General features: G+C 43.0%; 1 protein-coding gene across 2 annotated transcripts in view; it reads left to right on the forward strand.

Annotated features, from left to right (window-relative positions):
- The window catches only part of flrt2 (fibronectin leucine rich transmembrane protein 2), a 44,385-nt gene extending 20,298 nt beyond the window's left edge, over positions 1-24,087 (forward strand). Inside the window, exons 1-2 of one of the 2 annotated variants that reach the window (XM_051408934.1) lie at positions 14,425-15,123; positions 17,505-24,087. In XM_051408934.1, coding sequence (XP_051264894.1) covers positions 17,951-19,933 — 1,983 coding nt within the window. In that variant the 5' untranslated portion in view covers positions 14,425-15,123; positions 17,505-17,950 and the 3' untranslated portion in view covers positions 19,934-24,087. Of the gene's footprint in view, positions 1-14,424; positions 15,124-17,504 lie in introns of those variants that run through there. The other variant, XM_051408935.1, reaches the window with a different exon arrangement.
- The last annotated feature ends 257 nt before the right edge of the window (positions 24,088-24,344 follow it).

The raw sequence follows: 24,344 nt of genomic DNA on the forward strand, positions 1-24,344 counted from the left end.
GGCACTTGGCCTTGGTACTACTTGAGAATTGGAGCTGCATTTTACTGGATATATGTGTGTCTGTACTGTATGTGCACCACACTCAGAGCTTTTTGTTGCCACGAGTGAGAGAGGGCTAATTGCTGTGGAGGAGGAGGTATGAGAGGTCTGCAGTGGAGAAAGGAAGAGAAACACAAGAAAGGGAAGAAATAGAGACCAGTACCTAATGCTGTCTGTAATTAAACTCTGTCAAAAAGCCTTTTCATTTAGGTAGGCCGTATTGAGAGGTTAGCAGGGTAGGGTATACGTCTGGGCACCGCACCGTGTTCACCCTGTGGTCGACAGAAGCTGCAGCCAAGGAGGTGACGGAGCTATCCTCTTGCTTTTACTCCCATTACTCCTATCGACCATCACGATCAGTGATCTCAGACTTTCTGGTTTCTCAGCCTCTTTTCCTTTCTCCTAAATTTGCCCCTCTCATCCACCTTGTGTACCCACCTCCAGGATTTACTACATACCTAAAATAGCCAGATATACGCACAGGCTTGGGGAGTAACAGATACAACATGTTAAATTATGAGTTATGTAATTAGGATACAAAAAAAGGGTAGTTGTAGTCCATGACAGCTGCAGAAAAAAGACACAATCAGATTACATTTAATACATAATTATGATTATTTAGCAGAATTACAATTATAAAATCCATCAGTTTGTTTTCTTTTTAAATACATGAGCAGAGGACACATCTTTCTATTTCCATCTTCTTTTCAAAGGTTACATTGTTCTCTTGTCTTATCTTTATTTGCCTATTTGGTGTTGAGTTAATCCAAAAGTAACAGAGTAATCAAGTATTGTATATTGTGATACCTGGATTAGGTTACAGGCTACATTTTTTAACAGATAATTAGTAACTGTATCAGATTACATTTTTAAAGTGACCAAAATACCATACTAATCATATACTCATCATATACTACGAAAATATGATGAATTGAGATAATTTCCAGATTTGGACCTAATCAGTCAACAACACTAGTAAATACCCATATACATACTTTTTGGGGTTTAAATATTCTTTAAATGAACAGATATAGTTGCTAGGTAATTGTGCACGATCACAACCTTTAAACATTTGTCTTAAAGAAGAACTGCAACCACAACAATGACAGACGACACTCACAAGCATGTCCAGAGGCAGACGATAACGTAACGTTACCCGGTCGGGGGGGTCATAAGTGTTCTCGATCAATGATATTCAGACTGCTGTTATCTCAACAGGTGCTGAGATTCAAGCTGTCCTAACAAGCATTCTCTGTGTTTTAGCCTGTGGAAACTAGGGGTGGGCTGATCAATACCTTAAGTATCAATATGACCAAAGTCTTGTTTTTGCACTGATGATAGCGCTGGGATCAACAGCAAAAAATGGATTCTTTGAGCTGCTGTGTGCATGTAGGCAGGGAGAAGCTATGCCACAAGCATTTATAATTTACCAATTATTATTTCCTTGTGTTTTAGTATGTGATGATGTAATTAACAAGGAATAATAAATAGAATTGTTTGGGAAGTCATTCTGTGGTGTTAAAACTACAGTAGGAATTTATGGAGTTGCGGGGTGGGGGGGCTCACATACACTGTACACCCACCTAACAAGACACCACTATACCACTGGGGCACTCCCATACCTACACAAACACACATAAATCTCCCCCATCTCCTTCTCTCCTCCCCCGCTCTCTCCCTCTCTCTCTTGTCTTTTTTTGAATAATTCCTCCTGATAGAAAGATTCAGTTTCCTCCTACTAGAAATAATAACAAGCGGGGAGTGTTTGTGTGTGTGTGTGTGTGTGTGTGTGTGTGTGAGAGGTGCTGCGATGAAGATCTGGAGGGACATTCCTGATGTCAGCACTGCTTTTGTACCTTGTAGGCTGTGTGTGTGTTTATAGGCCTCTGACACTGGTTTATGTGCTCCTCTGTCTGCAAGCCCATCGGTCACTGTGTGTGTTCTTGTTTGCATTTGTGTGTTTGTCTGTTAGTCAATTGTGTGTACGTGTGTCTGTCTGTGAGTTTATTGGCATCTTTGATGTTTGCATTTCTGTGTCTGTCCCTCGTCTGTGTGTCTGTTGATGTTTCTCCCTCTCTCTCTCTGTGTGTGTGTGTGTGTGTGTGTGTGTGTACAGCAAGAATAAAGCACCCCATTGATAAGAACAAGTTCTTCTTGTTAACGTATCAGTAGAGCTGGACCTGAGCCAGCGCAGAAGTCCCAGGGGCGTATTTCTACACAACCCCCGCTATGACACGGCAGTTACTATTCTGCAACCCCCCCCCACACACCCAGACACACACACACACACACACACAGAGCTAGATAGCTCAGGAACTGAACATGTGTTAACACTCTCTTTCCAAGAGATACATTGAATAGGACGTTGAGCAATGTTTCGTCTTACATCTCTCCAGCGGCCGCCTGCTCTGCAGTCGTCTAAAATGCTTCCATGTGCAGTCTCTGCATTCCGACTACCTTTCAGAGGCATTTTGAGACTCTCCCCGAAGATACCCGATACCCAGGGGAAAGCAGATAGTCATGAGAAATACCTGCTAGCCCTTAACAGTTTTAAATAACAGGAGGGGGAATTTTTGCCATTCCCTTGGTCTTCTTTTTTTTTTTTTTTACACGTGCCCGCTATTGTTTTCCTCCTCCTTATACACCAGGGAGATGGAGCCAAGGCTGTTTTATGACAGTCATAATCACCACCCCTGGCTGCTGCATAGGGACATCAGCTCCAATCGGCTGTTGCGGGGCGCATCTTATTGTCAAATAAAAGTGTCTGGATGAAGGTTTGGCGCAGAACAAAGAGGTTTAGCGTGCAGGTTAAACACCTACAGACCCCATCGTTCCAACGTCTGTGCCTGCTCTGACTCTCATCTTAGTTATTTAACCATTGCAGATCACGGTGGATATTCTGGAGCCAGGCCGCACACTCGTTCTCCGACATCAAGCTAAATCTGTGCAGAACTACACAATTAATCACAACGGTGGGTCCAACAAGTGGCTCAGCGTGACAAATGCATGTGGGCAGTGCATGCTGGGAGCCGAATCACAGCATTTAGAGTGAGCATTGTATACATCAAGATTGTATTTAATAAAAAGCAGGTCACTGCATTCCCAAGTAAGGCTCCTACAGGACGGTGTTGTTAACATCTGTTTTTGTCGACAGATCAGGAAATGTGAGGGCGTTTGGGGATGAACACAACCACAATGATAGACAAGGGTTTAGTTTACTGCATCTAAATTTAACGTCATCATCCCCGAGCCGTTTGAAGTGCAATCGCATAGAACATTTGCATGAACTGATTCACTGACTAGCCCCCTAAACACAGGATGTAATGTGGAAATTCAAGAAACGGGATTTAAAGAGCCCGAACGCGGGCTGGGACTTCTACTTTCCAGATGGCTTTGATACAGATCACAGCGGTGTCACCACCAAAGCATGCTTTCCATTATTACGATTGTTTAAAAGCTTTACCTCTTAAAGTAAATGCAAAGTGACAATCCAAAAGGGTTCAGACAAAAAACTGGGTAGGTCTTACAAATGGAATTGTCCCCATGGGCAAACCGCATAATATTCATATCAAACCTGATACATCTACCACTTGAATTTCTAACCATGCAATCAGAGGCTCTGCCAAGTTAGTGAATGCACCCTGATCAATCTGATGATAAGAGGGGCACTGTGGCTTTGTGAAAGGCCGTTAGCTATCAGACATCTTGAGTCAGTTCCGATATTAGCTCATAGCCTGTAAACGCCTCCTGTGTTGCAGAGCTCCAAAACCTCATTTGACAGGAGCTGAATAATCCCACGACTGGTACACAGTCCACTCTGCTCCTCCTTTAATGCTTAGGATGAGGGCATTTTGAGTCGTGTTATTCTGGTTGAAAAGTTACCTTTTCAGGTGGCTTACTTAATGTGAGCCTTGCACTCCTACACTACACATTTACATTATGTAGTAAAGTACTTATTCACCTGATTTGAATGCACATCTCTTGGACTATATCTTGCACATTGCAACTATTCTTTATACTTCATACTGCGAACTTTCACAACTGTACATTCTTCATTTGAATAACATCATATGGTACACATTGTCCCATTGTCATTGTCAATTTATGCTTCTGGACTGAAGTACTTACTTGCTTACATCTTTATTTCTATTTTTCTTGTACTGTGTTTACTAATTCTGATTTATAGCAAACTTTATTTTTATATCCATGGCTCTATGGATTCCTGTGTCGGTCTGTCAGTTGGTCCAGACCAAAATATTTCACAAATTATTGGATGGATTTCCAAGATCCACTGACTTTTCCTCATCCAATACTTTGGTTTATGACAACATATCTAAAAAACTAATGGTATTCCCATCAGCCTCGGCTGTACTTGTGTTTGTAGTGCTAATTTAGAAAATGTTGGTGTGCTTATATGCTAAACTGAGAGAGCGAACATGGTAAACAACTCTTTTAGTCTTGGTTTGAATTACTTCAGTGTCAAAGAGCTTACTGAGCAGAATGATTTAAGTTGTAATATTTATTTGGACTTTTTTGTTTGACCAAAATAGAATATTTGAATGGAATACAGTTACTATAACAGTATGATTTCTCAGATGTTTTCAATAGTATTACACAGACTAATCAGGTAAATCCAACATGAACAATCAACAAAGCAAAAAATGTAAGCACAGTAACAGTTGTGAAAATGCTCATGCTCATAACTAGGGGTGGTCCTTTGTTCCTTTTTATACAATTTTTTAATTTCTTTATTAAAGAAAAATCATAGGCTGTATGTGAAGTTTGTATTGCTTTGGAAATGTCCCTTGTCCATAAAAAGAGATGTGATTACTTAAATGCAAAAACCAATGCTTTGGCTTTTTTTCTGTGTGGGACCATTGAAGGGTTACAACAACTTATGTCAAGATGTATTAAGACAAACAAATTGTGCGTGTTGCTCACACTGCTTCGACTGTGCATGATGTTCACATGACAACCGTGCAGTGTTGACATAAAACCGCATGGAGCTGCCTGGCAGGACATTGTTGTTACTGTCACTTTGGTCAACATTTATCACTCTTTCATTTTACTTCCTTCTTGAGCGTCGGTGCCAAAAACACCGCTGGCGACTGTTCACTCTGTCCTCTTCTTTTAGTGCTGTTATTCTGGGCAGTGGGTCTTATAAATAACTAATAAAGACCAAAGCTATGACGCATTCATCTTAATGCAAGGTGGCATCAGGGACAGGTGCGCTGCCTTATTCCTACCTTTTGTACGACAGCGCAATTAATCTGCTTTGTGCCAAGTTAAGAGCAAGGGGCGGACTGTGGGAAGAGACAAATGAAAAACCAAAAGGGAAAGTCATGAATTTTACAGTGAACCCAAAGCGATGAGCACCTGACCTTGGCTACCTTTACACTTTTTCCCCTTCCTCTCTCTTTTTTTTTGTGTTGAGCAGCGCTTCCTTTAAAACACAAGGAACTAGACATGAGTGAAGTCGTCTGTTCCTGAAATAGAACACAAACGAGGATAGGTGATGCTTGCGTGCGCTGCAGAGGGGTAAGTGGGGAGTTATTAGCCATATGTGATTCATTTACAACAGCATGCTTCAATTAATCTGGGCAGGGTGGCAGGCGCCAGGGTTGGGCCCCATGCCACCTGAGCGAGAGAGGAAGAGTGATCCGCTGCTCCGTGAGGGATGAGCAATGAAAGCAGATCCTTACCGAATCGATAGGCCTCACATTATTGCTCACACCAAAATCATCCCCACTATTTTCCCTCTCTCTTCCTCCCTCGCTGGCTCTCTTTCCTCTGAGCCTCTTTGTTCTCTCCCGTCATGGGTCTAAAAGACGAGGGCCAGTAAAGGCTGAGCAATGCGCTCCGATTCGTCAGGAGTCCCAGAAGCACCCCGAGAGGAGCGGTGATTCTTGTGTAGGCGTCCACCTAGAGACACCCTTAGGATGTTTTGTGAGACTGTTCTCTAACTGTGGCGGCATGCTGCGGCAGTAAGTGAAAGCAAAGGGGGGGGACAAACCGGCAAGGGGCAGAAACCACAGTGACCAGATGGAACCACAGATTGTTTTAAAGGGGCTACTGCCTCAGCAAAACCATATGGGGCAAAAATGCTATTTAGCGAAATCTCATTTATGTTTTTCACGACATGGTGAGCAACACTGGAGGATCTTGTAAACAAAAGATAAAGTACAAACGCTGTCAACACGTGACGGAAAAGGAAAGACAAAAAAAAAATCCAGCAGCCTCATCTGCATCTGTGTGTCTGCGGGGCATGTTGTTGTGAGGAGTTTTATTTCAACTTGTGAGCAATATTCCAAAATAAGAGCAAATGAACCCTGCCAGGCTTTAATACCATAAAGCATTGAGTTACAGCAAAGCTTGCCAAGGCTAATACTGTGATTGTTACTAGAATAAATAACCTGAAAAAAAAAAAAAAAACATTTTGATGATGATGAATTAACCAGAGGTAAGAAGTGTATATTAAGGCACGGAATAAGAATATTAAATTACGACGCTTTATAGGAAAAGACAAGCAATGGCATCAGTGTGGCAAAGGATTAAACAGTGTAGCATAGCAGTGTTTGACAGTATAATTATATTTTTAGCTGTCTGTTTTGAGAGTTGTTTCACCTGGCTTCTGATGTAATCTGGATTTATCCAAATTCCTGCTTCATGCTTGAGGGGGATTTTTCCCACTGTAAGACAAGGGGGAGGGCTGAAATAGATAATGCAGCCCTTTCACACACATCCATTACGATGTTTGCTGTCGGCCATACTGCGAGCTAAAATGTCTCTTTGCTTCCCAGGCAATTAAAACTTTCCACGAGGACTTTAAGATTGGCATAGTATTTAATCTAATAGTGAAGACACAGGAGTATAGAAGTAAAGCGAAAATGAACAACCTCATCCCCAGAGTGTGTGTCTGTGTGTGTCTGTGTTTTGGATAGCTGCCTAAATTAAAAAATGATGAGAATAATAAAGATGATGACATTAATGATCCCCTCTTCATTTTATTCAGCGTTAAACAAATAAACAAGGTTTAGAATCATATCTGTCCATATGAAACAACATTAAAAGCACTATATTGTAATTATCTCTAATTAAAATCTAGTAATTAATAAGTGTCTCAGGTCATGTGAGTGTAAATTGTTGTGAGACGTTCTCAACTGCACACTAATTTGAAATCATGCAATAATAAATCAGCTGCAGGGAGAAGCTGTCAGAAAGAAAAAGGTTCAGGGGACCGTGCTGTTTTGGTGTTTCGGGGCTTAGTTAATTAGTTGGAGGGGAAAGCCGAAGATAAACACAGATTGTCATTCAAGCACAGGCTGAGCCTTTAAACATCTGCCCACAGCTGTAAGGTCCTGATCAAATCAAGGTGGTGGTCAGACGCAGCTGTGCATGGTTAGGACGTACTCACTCACTCATATTCAAAAGAAGTAATAGATTTTTTCTTTCTTTTGAGTTTGTCTTATTGTTATATAACTTTAAATAAATGAATACGCTTTTACGAATCTTTCTTTAAAGTCTTAAAGTTTCTCTATTGTTTGTCCTCGCCTGTTTTCTTGAAAAGGTAAAGCACTGGCTCGTATGAATACAAGTAAGGAATGAATGGCTCAAAACCTACTGTGAAACTTCTATTTAATTCAAATTGAGTATTCTTGAAAATTGTAGAGAAATGAAGAAAGCTTCATATTCTCTAAATGCAGTAGCATGTAACAACATAAACATTTTACAGTCATTAAATTGGTTAAAATGATCACTATACCTACTGTACAATCTTAATTAGCATTTCATATTGAATACTTGGGAGATGTAGTTCATAAAATTGTCAAAAATCATCATAATACTAATTTCACCCACATACAATCCTATTAAACGTCAGATTAAATACTCACATATGACATTTTGTATATTCATTGTCAAACATGTATTGTGTTTTGGAGATTCTGATAAAAAAGTTTTTGTTTTAATAAAATCAGATAATACAGAGCAGTGTTAACGTGCAAACCCCCGAGTACTTGCCTGTGAGATAGATTTCTGTTTAGTCTGTTTCATTGGAACAATTTCTGAAGAGGTGAAATTAGTCAATATTTTACTATGAAAAAAGGAAAAGATTAGAGAAAAATAATTTTGTGTGGCACAATGAGATATTCTTTCTCCGTTCCTTCCCATTTAATCATCTTGCGACCCCTCAGACTCATCTTGTGACCCTCCGACTAAAGCTTCTTTAGAAGTAGATGTAAAAACATTTTTCCAGGTCAGCAGTATAATGAGCAGTTTAAGGCCACACGGCTTCTCCACAGTGCCAAAGACTATCATGACCTTTTGTTTGATGTGGTGTGATGACTGTTTATTTGAGATTTATTGTGTTTAGTGGCCCACACCTCACCCCCATCTGAAGCTGTAAAAGAGTCCAGCAGGATGGATTCAACCTATCAACTTATCTTGCCCACATGTGTGTCTGATACTGATAAGATTCATCTGTGTCATTCCAGTAGTCATCACAGATCCACAATGATGAGCTCTGAATCAAGGTCTGGATATATGTTTGTTCAGTCCCTGGTTTAGTGACTCATGGATCTACAGTATTTGTACTGTTTAGCCTGGGAGGCAGGAGCGGCCCTGAGCCCCCTTTCACCCACCCAGAAGACTTCCTCTTTGCTCAACTCAGAAGGGGAAATTTAGCCCAGATGTGACTTCAAACAAAAGAAAAGCTGCAGGGATTGGAGGTGGGATCAGGCCCATCTTTCGCGTGACCCCAGGACCTGCTCCTTCCTGGCATCTGTCTATTTTTCTCCTCTTCTGTTCTTTCTCTGATGATCTCTTGTAAGTTCTCGTCTCGCGGGTCCTCTTACTTTTACTCCTAAACTGCACGGCTGTTTTTAGCAAATCAGTACTGTGTCATTCCTGCTTTGGCTGTTCAGTTACCCAACATCGTATGTAAAATGATAAGGAAATTCTGTGTAGCAGCACATTCTCACCAAATATGGTGAAACTTAGAGGATTTATGTCCTCAGGAAATACACACTTAAGCTTTTGAATGCTTAAAAGAACTACACACAAAGTGCTTCACTTTTCAGCTTTGTGTTGTATCTTTTTCTCATAAATAACTAACCAAATGTAGAGAACACGGTGACACACCACTATTTACAGGAAACACTTCAGTGAGGAATAAGCTGAAAAACATTTAGCTGTAAAACATCAGTGTAATTAAACAACATGTTTTGGAGATTGTTCTTTCGCGCTCTCATTAACCTGTACAACTATACAGCAAGCTCAATTCCCAAGAAACTGTCCCAGATCTCGCACTATGGGTGGGCAATTAGGGGCCAGGCCTGCCCTGGATGACCTCTGTGCCCCCCCATGCTGCATCGTGCTGCATACTATTTGTTACTTGGCTATTCCTCTCTTTCATGTTTATTACAGTTATACATCTACGTGGCTATGGGCTACAAGCAACATATTTAGTAGGCCTAGGTTTGATAGTGTAATCCAAAGTACTGATTTATTGTGCCGGCCTCCAAAAATCAAATCCCCCGGACTCCAGAAAATAGTATAAATAGAACAAACTTCATGGCCGTGGTGTTTGCAGCTGTCTGTGTACACATCTGTTATGGAGTATATTCAGGCCTTTAGAGTCTCCAGCCTTGCTAGCAGCTCTGTGAAGCTGCACCTAGGCATAACAGTGCTTTGAGCTAAATGCTAACATCAGCATGTTTAGCCTGTATAATGTTTTACATTGCATGTTAGCATGCTAGCGTTTGCTGATCAGCACTAAACAAAGTATAACTGATGCCGATGGGAATGTCATTCGTTTTTTTAGGTATCTGATCATAAACAAAAGTATTGGATACAATCGAATTTTAACCTGATAGTGGCGCTAGAGGCACAATTTTACAATTTATTGGGGAAAGATGAATGTTTGTACAAAATGTAATGGCAGTCCATCAAGTAGATGTTGAGATATTTCACAGAATAAATGCAAATCGTCCTTTTTTACAGTCGGGATCATCAAAGTCACTAGGGTTCATCCTCTGGACACCATGGATATCTGTATCAAATGTAATGGTAATCCATCCAATAGCTGTCCAGACAAAAAGTCAACCTCATGGTGGCGATAGCAGAAAGGTCAGGCAGTCAGTAGGGTTCATCCTCTGGGGATGTCTGTACACTCTTTCATCTTACTTTAGCATGGCTTAATAAAGAAGCCACAGAGAATATTTTCTCATCCAGATTGTTAGAAGAGTATTTGACGGTGCAGCTCACTGTTGTTAAACAATCTACTGGGCCTTCAGTGATTGCTGTTTAATTAGTATTACATTTTTGAGAAAATCAGATGCTTAGTTCTGTGACTGGAATAGCTGCACTGAACATCAAACACTGGAGATGTGAAATAAAGTAAGACCTTTTGGAGGGTGGATCGCTCCTTCAAGCTATATTATTTCTCATAGCAGCGAGCAGCCCATGTCAGCACAAAATGGTCACCACTTATCTCAACAATTACATGTTACTAAGCAGTTGTCTGAGGTATTAAATCTTAGGAGGACAAGGATGACACGGCAGCCACATGTCAGAAACAGCAATAATCCGCAATCCCCTCTTCTTGTTCCCTTTTGAGTGATTTTCAAACCTCCCCACCCCTTCTCTCGCCTCCTTACCCCTCTACATCCCCCTCTCTCCCCCTCTCCTCTCCTCTCACTCTGCTTTTCTCTCCCCCCGTCCCTCCCTCAGCAGAACTACAGGGGCTTGCTTGTTGTCAAGTCAGTGTTTTTACAGCCTGGCACTAGCACAGGGCAGCATTCAGTCATGACACTGCATTCACTTTGCCTCCCCTATAATTCACATGCTCACGTGAGAGCGCGCTGCCTTCGCGCCTGCTCATGAAATGACCCTGATTGAGCATCGCCGGCCTTTTGACAGACCATATTAGTCTTCTTATAAAAACACTTCACAAATAAATCTTTTATACATTTTAAATGCCACATATAACACCCCTGTGTGACATTATAAAGGCTCAGATGGAGCGGGGCTGTATTGACTTTTCTTACATGACAGTCGGGGGTCGATTTGTTCGACTTTAACCAGGAAGGAAGGTGTGGCTGTAAATGTTGTTTAATCTAACTCTGCCATCTAATTAGAGGGCTACATTTCATCAATTGGGCGATGCCCCTCCAAAAGTGTTTGGTTTTTCATTTGTTGTGTGTGTGTGTGCTGTACGTGTTGTTGTATTTTTCAGTGTGTGTCAATCATGATAGGTTTGCAGAGAGATGGAGCAATAAAAAAAAAATCGAGAAATTGAAGAAAAAATGAATTGTGGTCTAGAGGGGGCTCAGAAGTTGATGCAATCCTCTGACTCCCTCGTCTCCTCTCAGCTCCTTGAGTAAAATATACAGTATGTTGTTGGCTGACTAGTTTCCTCTGCTGTGAGAATGCGCCGTTCTCTTCTGGGAGCCCTGCTGTGACATTAGATGCATGTAGATTGATAATCGACGGGGGTAAACATAATTACATCGCCTTAGAAATTAATGAACACATTGATCGCCCACTCTAAACATTATCAGCATATTTTTCTTTAAGCCACTGGTATCTCGAGGGAAGGGGCTGATTATATCACGGCTTCAGCAATTTGCAATATTACTGTGGCTTCCCACAGTTAGTTTTTTCAAAGATCTTGCCAATACTTGTGGGGAGGTTTTTAAACACTGATGTTGTTGGCACCTTTGAAGTGCCTGTCAGTGTCCAGATGTAAATTCATGCAAGGAGAAGTGTGATAAGCTAATGATGTCTCCGGGGACTAGAATTAATATAACCAAGGGATAAACATATCTGCCTATCTGAGTGGATTTTTTCCCCCTCTCCAGCCTCCTTTAACACCGTTTGGGGCCTGAGCAGGAGCAGATGGACAGAGCTAGCTTTGATGTGCTCTGGGGGTCATGTGTATCTGCAGTTTTATCAAGGTACACAAACGTGCAGAGTAAATATGCCACACCAAAGCTCTGGGAAAGGCAGAGAAGGGGAAATTCCACTTTGAGATTCAAGGGAGGGTGTAGACTGAAATATTTCTCTGCATTTGTGTAACTTAGATCTTAAATATATACAGACTACCCTTACCAAACTCATAAGCAATATAAATGTTTCACTTTTTCACCTACAGGAACTTAAAATCTGCTCTGTTAAGCTTGATTTGAATTTGAATAAAGTAATTGTTTGATCTGATGCAATCAGTATGTTCAGGCTATTTTACACCTAACTCTTGCTCAGTTATTTTGCTTGACAACAATGAACAAAATCAAATTAACATGCTGGTTAATGGCTTGAGCATATTTGCCTACGGCCCTTCTATCGCCCATTTAAGTGTCTGTCATTTTATATCCATTTGCGTGCCAGAAAAGAGACATTCCATAATGCTGCACCGACCAGGAGCAGAGCCCACCACTGCAAAACATGTCCATCAAGGGGAAAATAAAAATAGGCTGTTTCCTCTAAATTCACTCAATCAATAATTCATGCCGTGCACAGAAGCTTGATTTATGAAGGAATTAAATGTTGTGGACTGGGCCCTCGCAACCGCCGTCCATCTCAGGGACGTGGCAGCCAAAATTAAACATGAAAGGCAAACACGAACAACCAAATCATCTCGCCGAGAGTCGACGCATCAGAAGACTTCAGTGGCACGCGCACGCTTGGCCGCCTGAACGGACAAAACGACATCGGCGATTTGAGCGGGAGCCAGATAATTTGTTCGTAAAGTTTTCATGAGTTATGTATGTAGGAATGGGTCACCAAAGGCCAGAAAGTGACATTAATACTATTTGGCAACCGAAGGCAGAGATGAAAGGCAAATGTGCACCTGCTGACCTGTGGGGATCTGGTGACTGCTGAGTGCCTTTCTGACCCTGACTGGCTATAAACTAACAACACAGGAACATGACAGTTTTAGTATTGTTTCAGTCAAACTGAAATTTGAATTCCCGTCTCTTTTGTCAGTAATTTATACTTCCTCTGCTGTGCAAGGAAATATAAATTGTAAATGTACTGTGGCTATTGTACGTATTTTTACATTTTACTAAAGATGATAAAACTGCTTTGGACATATTTGTGGAAACAGCTTTGAAGTTTGAACCAAGTGTGTTTGTCACATATAATCCTTTAAAGTAGAATCACATTTAAATTTAAGAAGGCAGCAAGCCTCTGGGTGAGCATTTACCATGGCAACAAGCTAGCATTGCTAGGAGACGCGCTGTCAGCTTCCATGTTACACTGGTGACTTTAGCCCTCAAACGCTGATAGATAATATGCTTTTTATATATGTATTTTTATGTCCACATAATGTTGACTCTTAGCTGTCTGTCCCTTCACAACATTCAACATTCAGGAGGAACTATTGTGTTATTAAGTATGTGTTTCACTTGTGAAGTAGAGACTAGCAAGCTAATGGACGCTAGTTAGTCTAGCATTGGACACTGAAGTAGCACTATTGCAAAAAATAAACATATACAATGCTAAATACTATAACTTAACTATAAAAGTATTGAAATAAGAGTCATAAAGTTAGCAAATGAATTAGGTAATGTCAGTTATAGACTACAGCTATCTAGCCTTCTTAACGTTTGCTAACATTAGCTAACATTGGTGAATGTGGATTGGGCAAGGTTTTATTGGAGTTCAACCTTTCATTTGTAAGACTATTAACTAGTGTTACTTCCTCTTTTAAAAGTGACATAGTCTTACTTTAATTTCACTTCAGCCTTTAAAGTTTATCTAGTCTCTAGAGTGTGTGTTTAAATGCCAGTAGTCTAAGCTAGGTACCCTGTACGGATGCATGTTGAGTTGGCTGATGGAGACAGTGAGGAGAGGAAAGCGGTGCAGGCAGCAGTGCACTGCTGAATCAGAGGCAGCTAAGAAGCAATGTAGTCAGATGAAATTACTCCTGCTGTGTCTAAATGCTTCAAATCACTGGAAGAAAGTAAGTAAAGATGAGACTGTGCTTTTCGCTTGAGGCTAATTACCCAGCTGTAATTAAAAAAACACCCCTCTGATAAGAACTGGGGCTGGTGGGCCTGAAACGAATAATAATAATATATATATATATATATTCCAGATATTCCAACAAAACTATAGCTAACAAGGCCCGCCATCTACTTTATGTGACACCAAGAATATAGTCCCACAGCGGGGACACCGAGGGACTCCGGCCTGTAGTGATGTTTCATTGGGAATGTGACTTCAAGATGAATTCCTGGATTTCTCGGTATGAAAATGCAAATGAGCGCTCGGCCGCGGTCGCGGGGTTGGGTAACGTTAGGCCGGTAACATGTAGGAATGAAGTGTGCTCAGAGACTAACTATTCTCTGCAGTGTGAGGGCAGCGGGGAGGATCTGTGGCTTAAAGCCATCACGGAGCTGCTGGAGGAGATGCATTCTTTATTCTGAGGAGGGGAGGAGGGACAGAGGGGAGAGAGAGAGAGAGAGGGAGAGAGAGAGGTGAGCAGAGCACACACGTCGCACTATCAACTGAATCCATCTAAGAAAACAACTCGCAGGGAGTCCGGGTCTGAGCTGCGTACACACTGAAGGCAAGTTTGCGCTCCTCCACTGAAACAGCGCACCGGACGGACGCAGCTGGCCGTCATGGCCCGTGGCGGATCAGGCGGCGGACACTTCGGCGAGTGCGTCCTCGTTCGGGCAGAGTGTGGAAGGGGAGAAGTGGGCTCTGCGATCACCCTGCCGCCGCTTTCTTCGGTCCTCATGCGCTGCACACGGTGTTGAGTTGAAGCGGAGGAGCTCCGTTGTGAAGCGCCCGGGAGCTGGGAAAACTAAGAAAAAAAGAAAAAAGTGCTGCTGGTGGTGTTGGTGGTGGACAGCGGTGCGGACAGGACGCGCAGCCACAACCGAGGGGGACCCTTGCAGGGAAATATGCTGTTCCGTAGACTCACCGGGCTCACGCTGCTGATCGGAACCGGCTCGCACCAGCTTTACCGAACGGACCTTTACGCGCGGGCGTACGGTAGGACCGCATGAAGGACGGAGGCTCAGAGAAAGGGGAAAAGTTGAACGCGGTAGCGTAATGGATAAAGGCTCGCCAAAGGTACAGTGGCTGTTTCTCAATAACCCAGGACGCAGTTGGAGACATGTAGAGGGAGAATGACAGGCCTAAGTTGTATATCAATCGGCCACTTTTCAAATTAAATTCCTAATAAAATGTAGGCTATAATAAATGGACCATATCTTACCGAGCACACATTAAAAGCACACATATGTTTCCACCTCTCCAACTTAGAGCCCCGAGCAACCTGCACGCAGTGATGACCATAAACTGGCGCTAATTCACCAATTATTCCCAGTGACTTTTTAAAATGAATTAAAACCGTTGGCCAATTTATCTGTAGTTTAATTAGATGTTTCATTGAGTTACAGATTACTGCACTACAAAGCGCACAGCTCCACATTTTTCACCCCGGGAGAAAACCTGACTTTTTCTTTTTTTTTTTTTTTTCATTTTTGGGGGGGGGGGGCTTTCACTCTCAATGCACTGCACGGTTTTCAATTCCCCCTTTGAAATAATTCATTCAAATGAACACCGCTCACTGGGCAGGCTTTGAAGTATACCTGATCCGCCTCTTATCGCCTCTTAAATACCCTATCCATTTTAAACTTTTAATTGCGTTTCTGTCGCTAAATCCAGTTCTAATCGGATTGTCCTGGCCACATATCACAGCGTTCATCTGGCGCTGAGAAACTGTGCTCCCTCGGCTGGAAATTAAAGAAAGAAGAAAGAAAGAGAGAGAAAAAAAGAAGTCTTTCCCTCACTTTCCCTCCCTGATCTATCCATGCCCACCATTTATCAGGTTCGGGGGTTGTAAAGCGAGGACCAACTTGACATCAGGCTTCTCTTTGGGGTTATTATTTGGGTTCTTGGTGACATTTTCTTCATGCAGCTATAATAATCTTGATGCTGCTGCCTTCTGCTGTTGATTCTGCTGCTGTGGCAGCACATTTTATCGCCTCATGTGGCTGCTTATACCCCCCCCCAAGCTTATTTGATTAAATTTAGCTCTTTCAATTTAGAAAAGTAGATCACAGATGTGTGTCAAAGGATTGTTTCTCCATCTCTGTCACAAAGAGCTAATGCAGGCTCCGGCTCGTCAACAATCAACACAGGGAGTTTACAGGAGCAGGGCTACGGAGGCAAATGGATGGGTTTGCTTTACTTAGTATTTTTTAATTCTACTATTTTATTCCTCTCTGTAGAAAATATAGCTCCCTGTCACCGCTGCTAGACGTTAAAAAAACAAGCTGAAATGTATTTGAAAGAATTTGCCAAAACAGCAATAATTCAGATTATTTTGTGAATTATGTTGGTTCTCCTCTTTTTGACACGCTGCTGTGTTTAACATTCAACCCATCGCTCCCATTATCGTGTGTCATCCAACATTGACTCAGGGTGGAGCTTCAGTTAAGCTGAGAGCTACTGATGACAACCAGTATCTTTCAATCATGTCGGGGAAGAGGAGGGGAAAAAATGTTTGATGGGTCGTAAAACTTGGAATAATGGATCTGGGGGTCTACTGTAATCCAATGGCCTTGTGCTTTACTACAAGCCTCTCCATGCTGAAAAATAGCCTGTATCGATCATTTATTGCAGGTGGAGGGACTAAATTATTTTCCAATCCCATTTCATTTGACAGCTCGTGTATGTCACTCTAGCGAGAGGAGGAGCTGGTATGCAGGGGCTTCTATTGCTCAGCTGCCTCTCCTTTGTTTTGTAATCCCACTCTTCCCGGCCTTAAATCTCAAGTTCGATGGTGTGTTCAGGCCTTCGCTTAATAACAAGCTCCTCCTTAGGCCACCGGCAAAACAATAGCTTCTGTTTACTGTAAGCACTCGTGTGTTTACCCGTGTACCTCTGCCCACAGTGTCTGCTCAAGCAGACAGAAAAAGATAGTCGTAACTTGTTTTCCGCTCCTTATTTTATTACTTTAATATTCTCTGCATCCATGTCGGCACACAAAGAGATGATGTCTTTATTAGCCTTATCTCCTTTTAGCCTGTTTCCATTAAGCAGCACTGATGTTGCTCAGAACCTCTGTGAATCCATGAGTGTGTGTCCTTGCAGTGCTCTATTCCCTCCTTTGATAGAGCGGAAGGGATAAAAGCCTTCTTTATGTCTGTGAAACCGGATGTGCAAGAGCTGTTCTGAATATTTATCAGATGGTTTGACTCCTTTTTTTAATAGCCGGTGCATAATTTGACATCAGCAGTGAACGATATGTTTTGTGACTCTGTCTCTCTGTTTTGGAGAGAGGGAAAGAGTGAGAGGGAAGGAAAGACAGTTGGTGTGTGTGTGTGTGTGTGTGTGTTTGTATGTCAAATAAAGAGACAGAGGAAGAGAGGGAAAAGAGAGGCCTCTTTTCTGAGAACAGGCCACCCCTAAATATACTAATCCAGCATTTCTTTGTTTTCCCACAGGTCTCTGGATCCAAATGTCACCCCCCTTGGACTCTGCCCTGGTCGGGGACCAGCAGTGTGTGACGGACAGGCGAGTGGAGCCTGTGGCGGCTCTCTACTCCGTGGCTTCAAATTGCCCCTGGCTGAGCTCTGCATGGAGCAACGAGTGAAGAGTCCTGCTATGGTCTGATGTCTCAGCATGGATGGAGTCAGTCAGAGGACCGGCCACCACTAATGAGACCATCGCTCTTCAGCTGAGGACTAGCATTTACAGGATTACTCCCACGGTTTCCTGCTCTTTTGCCAGCTAACTGCATCATTACCAAACTCTCCTAGGTGGACCTTTGGTGGGTCTGTTTTTTTGGTGGATATATACGTCATTGCCTTTCTGATTTTCATATATAGTTTTATTCCCTCCCACTTCTTTTTTATTGTTGGTTTCCCTTTTCCTGTTTTGTTTTTCCACTATGGAGTTTCTTGCTGGACCCTGGAATAAAGATTGGGCTTCATTCTTGCAATTTTGGTTGACTGTCATCCTAAGCCTCCAAATGCAATTCAGCCCGGGTGCCTCTTGCCCGGAGGAGTGTCGTTGTGACAACCAGTTTGTGTACTGCAATGAACGCAGCCTGACATCAGTGCCTCTGGGGATGAAGGAGGGCTACAAGGTCCTCTACCTACATAACAACCAGATAAACAATGCTGGCTTCCCTATGGAACTTCACAATCTGGCTTCCGTGGAGACTGTGTATCTCTACGGCAACCAGCTGGACGAGTTCCCCATCAATCTGCCCAAAAACACCAGAGTCCTGCATCTCCAGGAGAACAATATCCAAACCATCTCCAAGGCAGCCCTGGCCCAGCTGACTCGACTAGAAGAGCTGCACCTTGATGATAACTCCATCTCCACAGTGGGGGTGGAAGAAGGGGCCTTTAGGGAGGCAGTAAGCCTCAAACTCCTCTTCCTCACCAAGAACCACTTAAGCAGCGTTCCCATTGGCCTTCCTGAGGACCTTAAAGAGCTGCGGTTGGACGAAAACCGCATTGCCGTCATTGCAGAGGAGGCCTTTCAGAATGTGACACGCCTGCAGCGCCTCCTGCTGGACGGGAATCTGCTAACGGATGAGGGCATTGCACCAGGGACCTTCCAGGACCTTGTCAACCTCCGTGAGCTGGCTCTGGCCCGCAATTCACTCACCTTCCCCCCTCCCCTTCTACCCAGCCAGTCACTGGTCAAACTCAGCCTGCAGGAGAACCAGATTAACCAGATCCCTGTGGCAGCCTTCGCTGCCTTAAATAGGCTGGAAAAACTGGATATCTCCAGTAACCAGCTTCAGACTCTTACACAGGGTGTGTTCGATGGCCTGTCAAGCCTAAGGCATCTCATGGTGCGAAATAACCCCTGGCGTTGTGACTGTGCTGTGAAGTGGGTGGTGGTGTGGCTCAAGTCTTTGCCTTCCACCATCAACGCCCGAGGGTTCGTGTGCCTGAGTCCAGAAAAGGTGCGTGGCATGGCAATCAGAGAACTCACGCTGGATATTATAGAGTGCCCGGTTGATGGTGACCTGCCGCCCTGGCCCACCCTCCGCTCCACACCCCCTCCCCCACCCACAACCACCCCTGTCACCACCATGATCTCCACCCTCATCACCACATCCATCCCTTACTACTTTGACTCACCCTCCCCTCCCTTACCCCCGATCCATAACAACCCTCCTGGGCCCCTGCCTCCTTACGAGGACCCCCTTCAGATCTCCTTCCACGTGGTCAACTCCACCAATATCGAGGTGAGCTGGGCGTCCTATTTCACCGTCACAGCCTACAAGGTCACGTGGGTCAAAAGGGGCCAAAGCCAAATAAACGAAGGAATGCGGGAGAGGACTGTGAGCGGGGACCGGCGGCATATTAGCCTGACAAACCTGGAGCCCCGGTCTGTGTATCGGATCTGCGTGCACGTGCTGGACACCCTTAACTCCTACAGACCCGGAGAGGATACTATATGCTCTGAGGCCAGGACCAAGGCTGCCGTGTCCACTAAGCCTCCTGGTAGAGAGCAAGCTCCTGAGGAGAGCATCAACTCCACGCTGCTAATGGCTGGGATCATAGGTGGGGCGGTGCTTATCATCCTGGTAACGCTGCTCAGCCTGTTCTGCTGGCACATGCACAGGAAGAGCCGGTCATCTTCGACCAAGTGGAAATACAACCGGGGCAGGAGAAAAGACGACTACTGTGAGGCTGGAACCAAGAAGGATAACTCCATTCTGGAGATGACTGAGACCAGTTTCCAGATAGTGGCGCTGAACAATGAGCAGCTGCTCAAGGGAGATTTCCGTATTCAGCCCATCTACACGCCCAACGGGGGCATTGGATTTAGAGACTGTCACCTCAGTAACAACAGCATAGCCTACTGCAAGAGCAGTAACGTGCCCAGTACAGAGTTCTGCCACACGTGATGCAGCAGCGAATAGTACAGAGGCATTCACACACATACATACACACACACACACACACACACACACACACCAAAAAAACTAACAATACATGCATACACACACACACACACACATCATTTGTGTAGACAACAAAAAACATAAAAATTCTAGTCAAATATAACTGTACTATATATATTTCCAAGTTCTGTCTACGATGTAATTTATACTGTGGATAATAATGTGGGATTCTCTGCTATCTTTTTTATTCTTAGAAAAAGAGATACAAGTGTTTCTTTTTTTATAACCAGCAGGGTTTTGAAAGTTGTTTTAATGGTCAGTACTGTACATGAACATGGATTTGTACAATCACGGCACCCTGGGTGTAGCTTCTGACGAACGCTGTCAGCCTTGGAAATGTAAGGGCGCTTAGAGGGCTGGGATCCTTTGCTAACCACAGAAGCAAAATATGGCCTTTTTTGCGTTTTGAAACACTGCAAACGCTCCCCAGTACAGCAGAACAGTAGTAAAGACAACACAGCACAGGGGAAATCCAAACACTGCTGATTAGAGCGCGGTGGAAATATAGCACTGGTTCACTGGTGGCATGTTGTAAAAAGGAACTGAAGTGCACTTTCTTATTAATGGAAGCAAGGCAGGAAATGAGAAGAGGTGGTGATCGCGTGTAAGGGATGGTGGATGGTTGTTTAAGGAGAATGTCATCGGGCCTGTGGAAAAAGCCTGGACTGAGATTTCCCAAAAGTGCCTGAACACTAAAAGCATCTTTGTTCTATTGGTTTATAGTGGAACACAGGTGGGCTTAGACACTTTTTGGAAAACTCAAAAAAAAAAAGAAAGGATGTGTCATTTTTAGCACCCTGAAATTTGTTTATTTTTAGGGAGGAGGTGCAATTATTAACATGAGTTCTAAAAAGCAACAAAGCATTATTGCCCCTAATGAGGTGCATGGATGTGCTGAGACTCGCAGATCCTTTTGAAGAAATTCACTAATTTGTTCTGCTTCGTTTTTTCCCCGCATGTTTTGGCAAGTGAGGCCACAAGGGGGCAGTTTCCCTCAGCGTCGTGTGTGGGACGGAGGAACAGAGGGGAAGACAGACAGACAGGGAGAAAGAAAGAAAGAAAGAAAAAAAAAAAGCTGAATAGATCACTTTACCTCCACCATTCCCCTGGAGTCCATTACCCAGACGACATTACTCATGCTCAAACAGCATTGTTTAGAGTATTATTGCTCATCGAGCTACTTAATGATGTGGAATCATTTAAAACTAACAGTGTTTTCTGTGTTTCATGGCTAAATGATATGGATTTTCACCACTGTGGACTATCATGAGGGAGAAGGCCTCTGTTCCTTCCTCTGTGTGTGTGTGTGTGTGTGTGTGTGTGTGGAGAGCGTGATGAATTTTCAGAAAGCACACACATAACGCTAATTATACATCCACTTATTTCAACCTCGTCCCAGCGTTCATTAGGCTTTTTGATAAATTAGGAAATTACAACAATAAGATCGCGCTCCGCCCATGATCCTCACAATGAACGGTTGTGACTGAGCAGCTCATCGGGCGTCTCATCATTTATCCCTTTGTGTACATTTACGAGACTGTCTCCTTCATTTATGGGTCGCTCACCTGAACAATGCACCTGCTCACTCCACAACATTAGTTTCGGCAGTGATGATCCTCACCCCATCTACCCTCATTTTCTGTCTCACTGTCCCCCTGGATGTCTGTCTCAGATCCCTGCATGGGCTCAATTAAAACGGTTTTCCTTCCCTTCAGCTCCCGGGCGGTGGTGGCAACTCTTTGCATGTGAGGTGCCAGTGAGAGGTCTTCATTATGCACTCCTTAAGAAGACTTGATTTGATTTGACAAGATTTTATTTTGAGGGGCCAAGCTTAAAGAAATTCCCACAGCCGACCCCTCTGCCGCCCTCACCCCCTTCTCCCACCCCTCTCCTCATAATCCTCGACCAAAAAAGGGAGAAAAGTATGTAGACCTTATTTTCACTTGGCTGCGTGGAGCTCACGCTGGGAGAAAGTGTGTTAACTCTTTGTTAGGCGCGCAGATAGAGCTGCTCCAACGCACACGGCAGAGAATCGACAGCTAAAATGATTTTTAAGGGCTTGCGCTCAAGTTACACCAGAGGTCCGAGATTATCTCCGATAGGATTCACCTCTGCAGTTGGGATATCTCGAAGTAGCTGCACTTACTTAAATTCCAGCAATAGCTCAGATCACAATCACATGTGTGAGTACTTCAGTTTAAGGTGATGCACAGATTTCCACCACCAAACCGAGACAATGCTGTGAGAACTGACAAACACAATGACTGAACGAAATCTGTCCCAACATGTCATTGAGTGCCATATTATGTCTTCAAATCATATTTTTGAAAAGACAGCTGACATGTTTCTTACAGTATAAGATGTTTTGTTGGAGTTTCATTTGACAGTGTTTAAGTTTATCTTGAAAAGACAAAATCTCTATTATTAACATTTAAAGCAATAATTGGACATTATTTGGAGATACTTAAACAAGATGGTAATTTGCGAGCTTTAGAGTAGGCAGTTAACCTTAGACAGAGCCGGGCTCGCTGTTTTCCCCTGCCTTCTGCCATCTTTATGCTAAGCTAAGCTAACTGGCCACTGGCTGTAGCTTTTTATTTACCACACAGACACTAGAGGGGTCTCATTCTTCTCATCTTGGCAAAAAAAAGTGAATCAGCGCCAAATGTTGAACTATTCCTTTAAGCGAAACGTTTTGTGAAATAAGTTTTGCATTACAACAAAATTGATGATTGTAGTGATCTCATTCCCCTGGCAGATGAACTGCATTTATTTTAGCAAAATTTTAAGACTCAGATCTTTTTTTCATCTTGGGTTTAGTAACACGAAGATCTTCTGTGGTTATCAAAGCATCTCCACTTTTTATTTGAACCTTTTTCTACTAATATCCACAGCGGACCATAAACACTTGAACATTTACATCAGATATCGTTTATTCTTTGATATAGATGAAAGCCCTACTTTAAGTCACGTGCTGATCAAGCGAGGGGCGGGGTCGGGGTCAAACTGTTGCAACATATAGTATCTCCTCTGTCTGTGAATGTGTAACGGAGACAGATATTTGCCTTACCTTTTATGCAGGACTGAATGATTAGTTAGAGCGAGAGAGAGTTAAGTGGGAGGAAGAAAAGGAGAGAACACGAGACATAAAAAGACGGCAATGAGAATGCTGAACAGAAAGCACATTTCTCCCAACAGATCGAAGCCACGGCGGCAACAATAACAGTATTAAGGGGAAGAGCAGCACTAAGCGTGACACACAGTAGCTAACAAGAGACTGTTCATCCATAGTACCAGACCTTAAGCGGTGCATGGCTAATGATTCAACCAGACGGGGGAAGGGGCTTTGGTGGTTGTTTTGCAGCATACATTACTCTTAATTTTCTACTTGCTTGATAAAAGAACGCGGCTGCAGTGCTGTGACCAATGGAATTACATAAAACGTATTACAGACCGCTTGCGTCGGATTATTACTGTTTCAGGGTGCAGAGAAGTAATTTCCCTTAGAGCCCATTGAATCACGTCCAAATAATTATGTTTAATCTCTTGAGAGGTTAATTCAGACAAAACATGAGTGTTTGAAACATGTTTAAAGTCATCTTTTCTTCCTGTAGGCAAAACCTTCACTGCAAATATCTATTAGCCAGTAACATTCATTCAAGGATTTTTGCATGTACTGTATTTAGCTTCATAGCCTTTCATTTGTGTCATACCGGGTCTTGGACTTTCTAGTATTTTTTAAAGCAATCACCCAGTGGTGGTTGAGGTACAGTGTGAGCAGGCATACAGAAAGGTTTCGCATACGGTTTAGTGAAAGAAGGCTGGAAATTTACAGTGCATGTAAAACGGCTATGTTGGGATATCGCCATCCTGGCTTCTCATCGAGACGCTGCAGTGTTACGTTAGCCACCCACACCAAGTTTTCTTAGGAACCAAAGTTAAATTTCTGTTCTCATGATGAAATATTGATGTTGTTCCATGTATGTGCCTTGAGGTTGAACTTACAATGTAAAGTCCTTGAAACCTTTAAATGTTTTTGCACAAACTGTAAATACTTAAGTGAAGCTTTTTGAAAATAAAAGAGCCATTGGATTTGAGCGATCACTCTTTTTATTTCAGAGAGCTGTCATCTAAATGAAAGTTTATGTTCTGTTGTGCTTCAATGAGTGATCCTGCATTCTCTGTCTCTTACACATTAGTTAGTGTGCTGGCAAAAGCTGTCAAGTTAACTGAGGAGAGAGTTTGCACAGAAACACGGGCCTAGCTAAATCTATTTTGGGTCAGACACTAGCAATTCTGGGTCAAAGATTTGTGCTGTACACACCATGCCAAGTTATCCTCTTATTTCTATACG

Source organism: Dicentrarchus labrax, unplaced genomic scaffold, assembly GCF_905237075.1.
Source record: "Dicentrarchus labrax unplaced genomic scaffold, dlabrax2021, whole genome shotgun sequence".
NCBI classification, from domain to species: Eukaryota; Metazoa; Chordata; class Actinopteri; family Moronidae; genus Dicentrarchus; species Dicentrarchus labrax.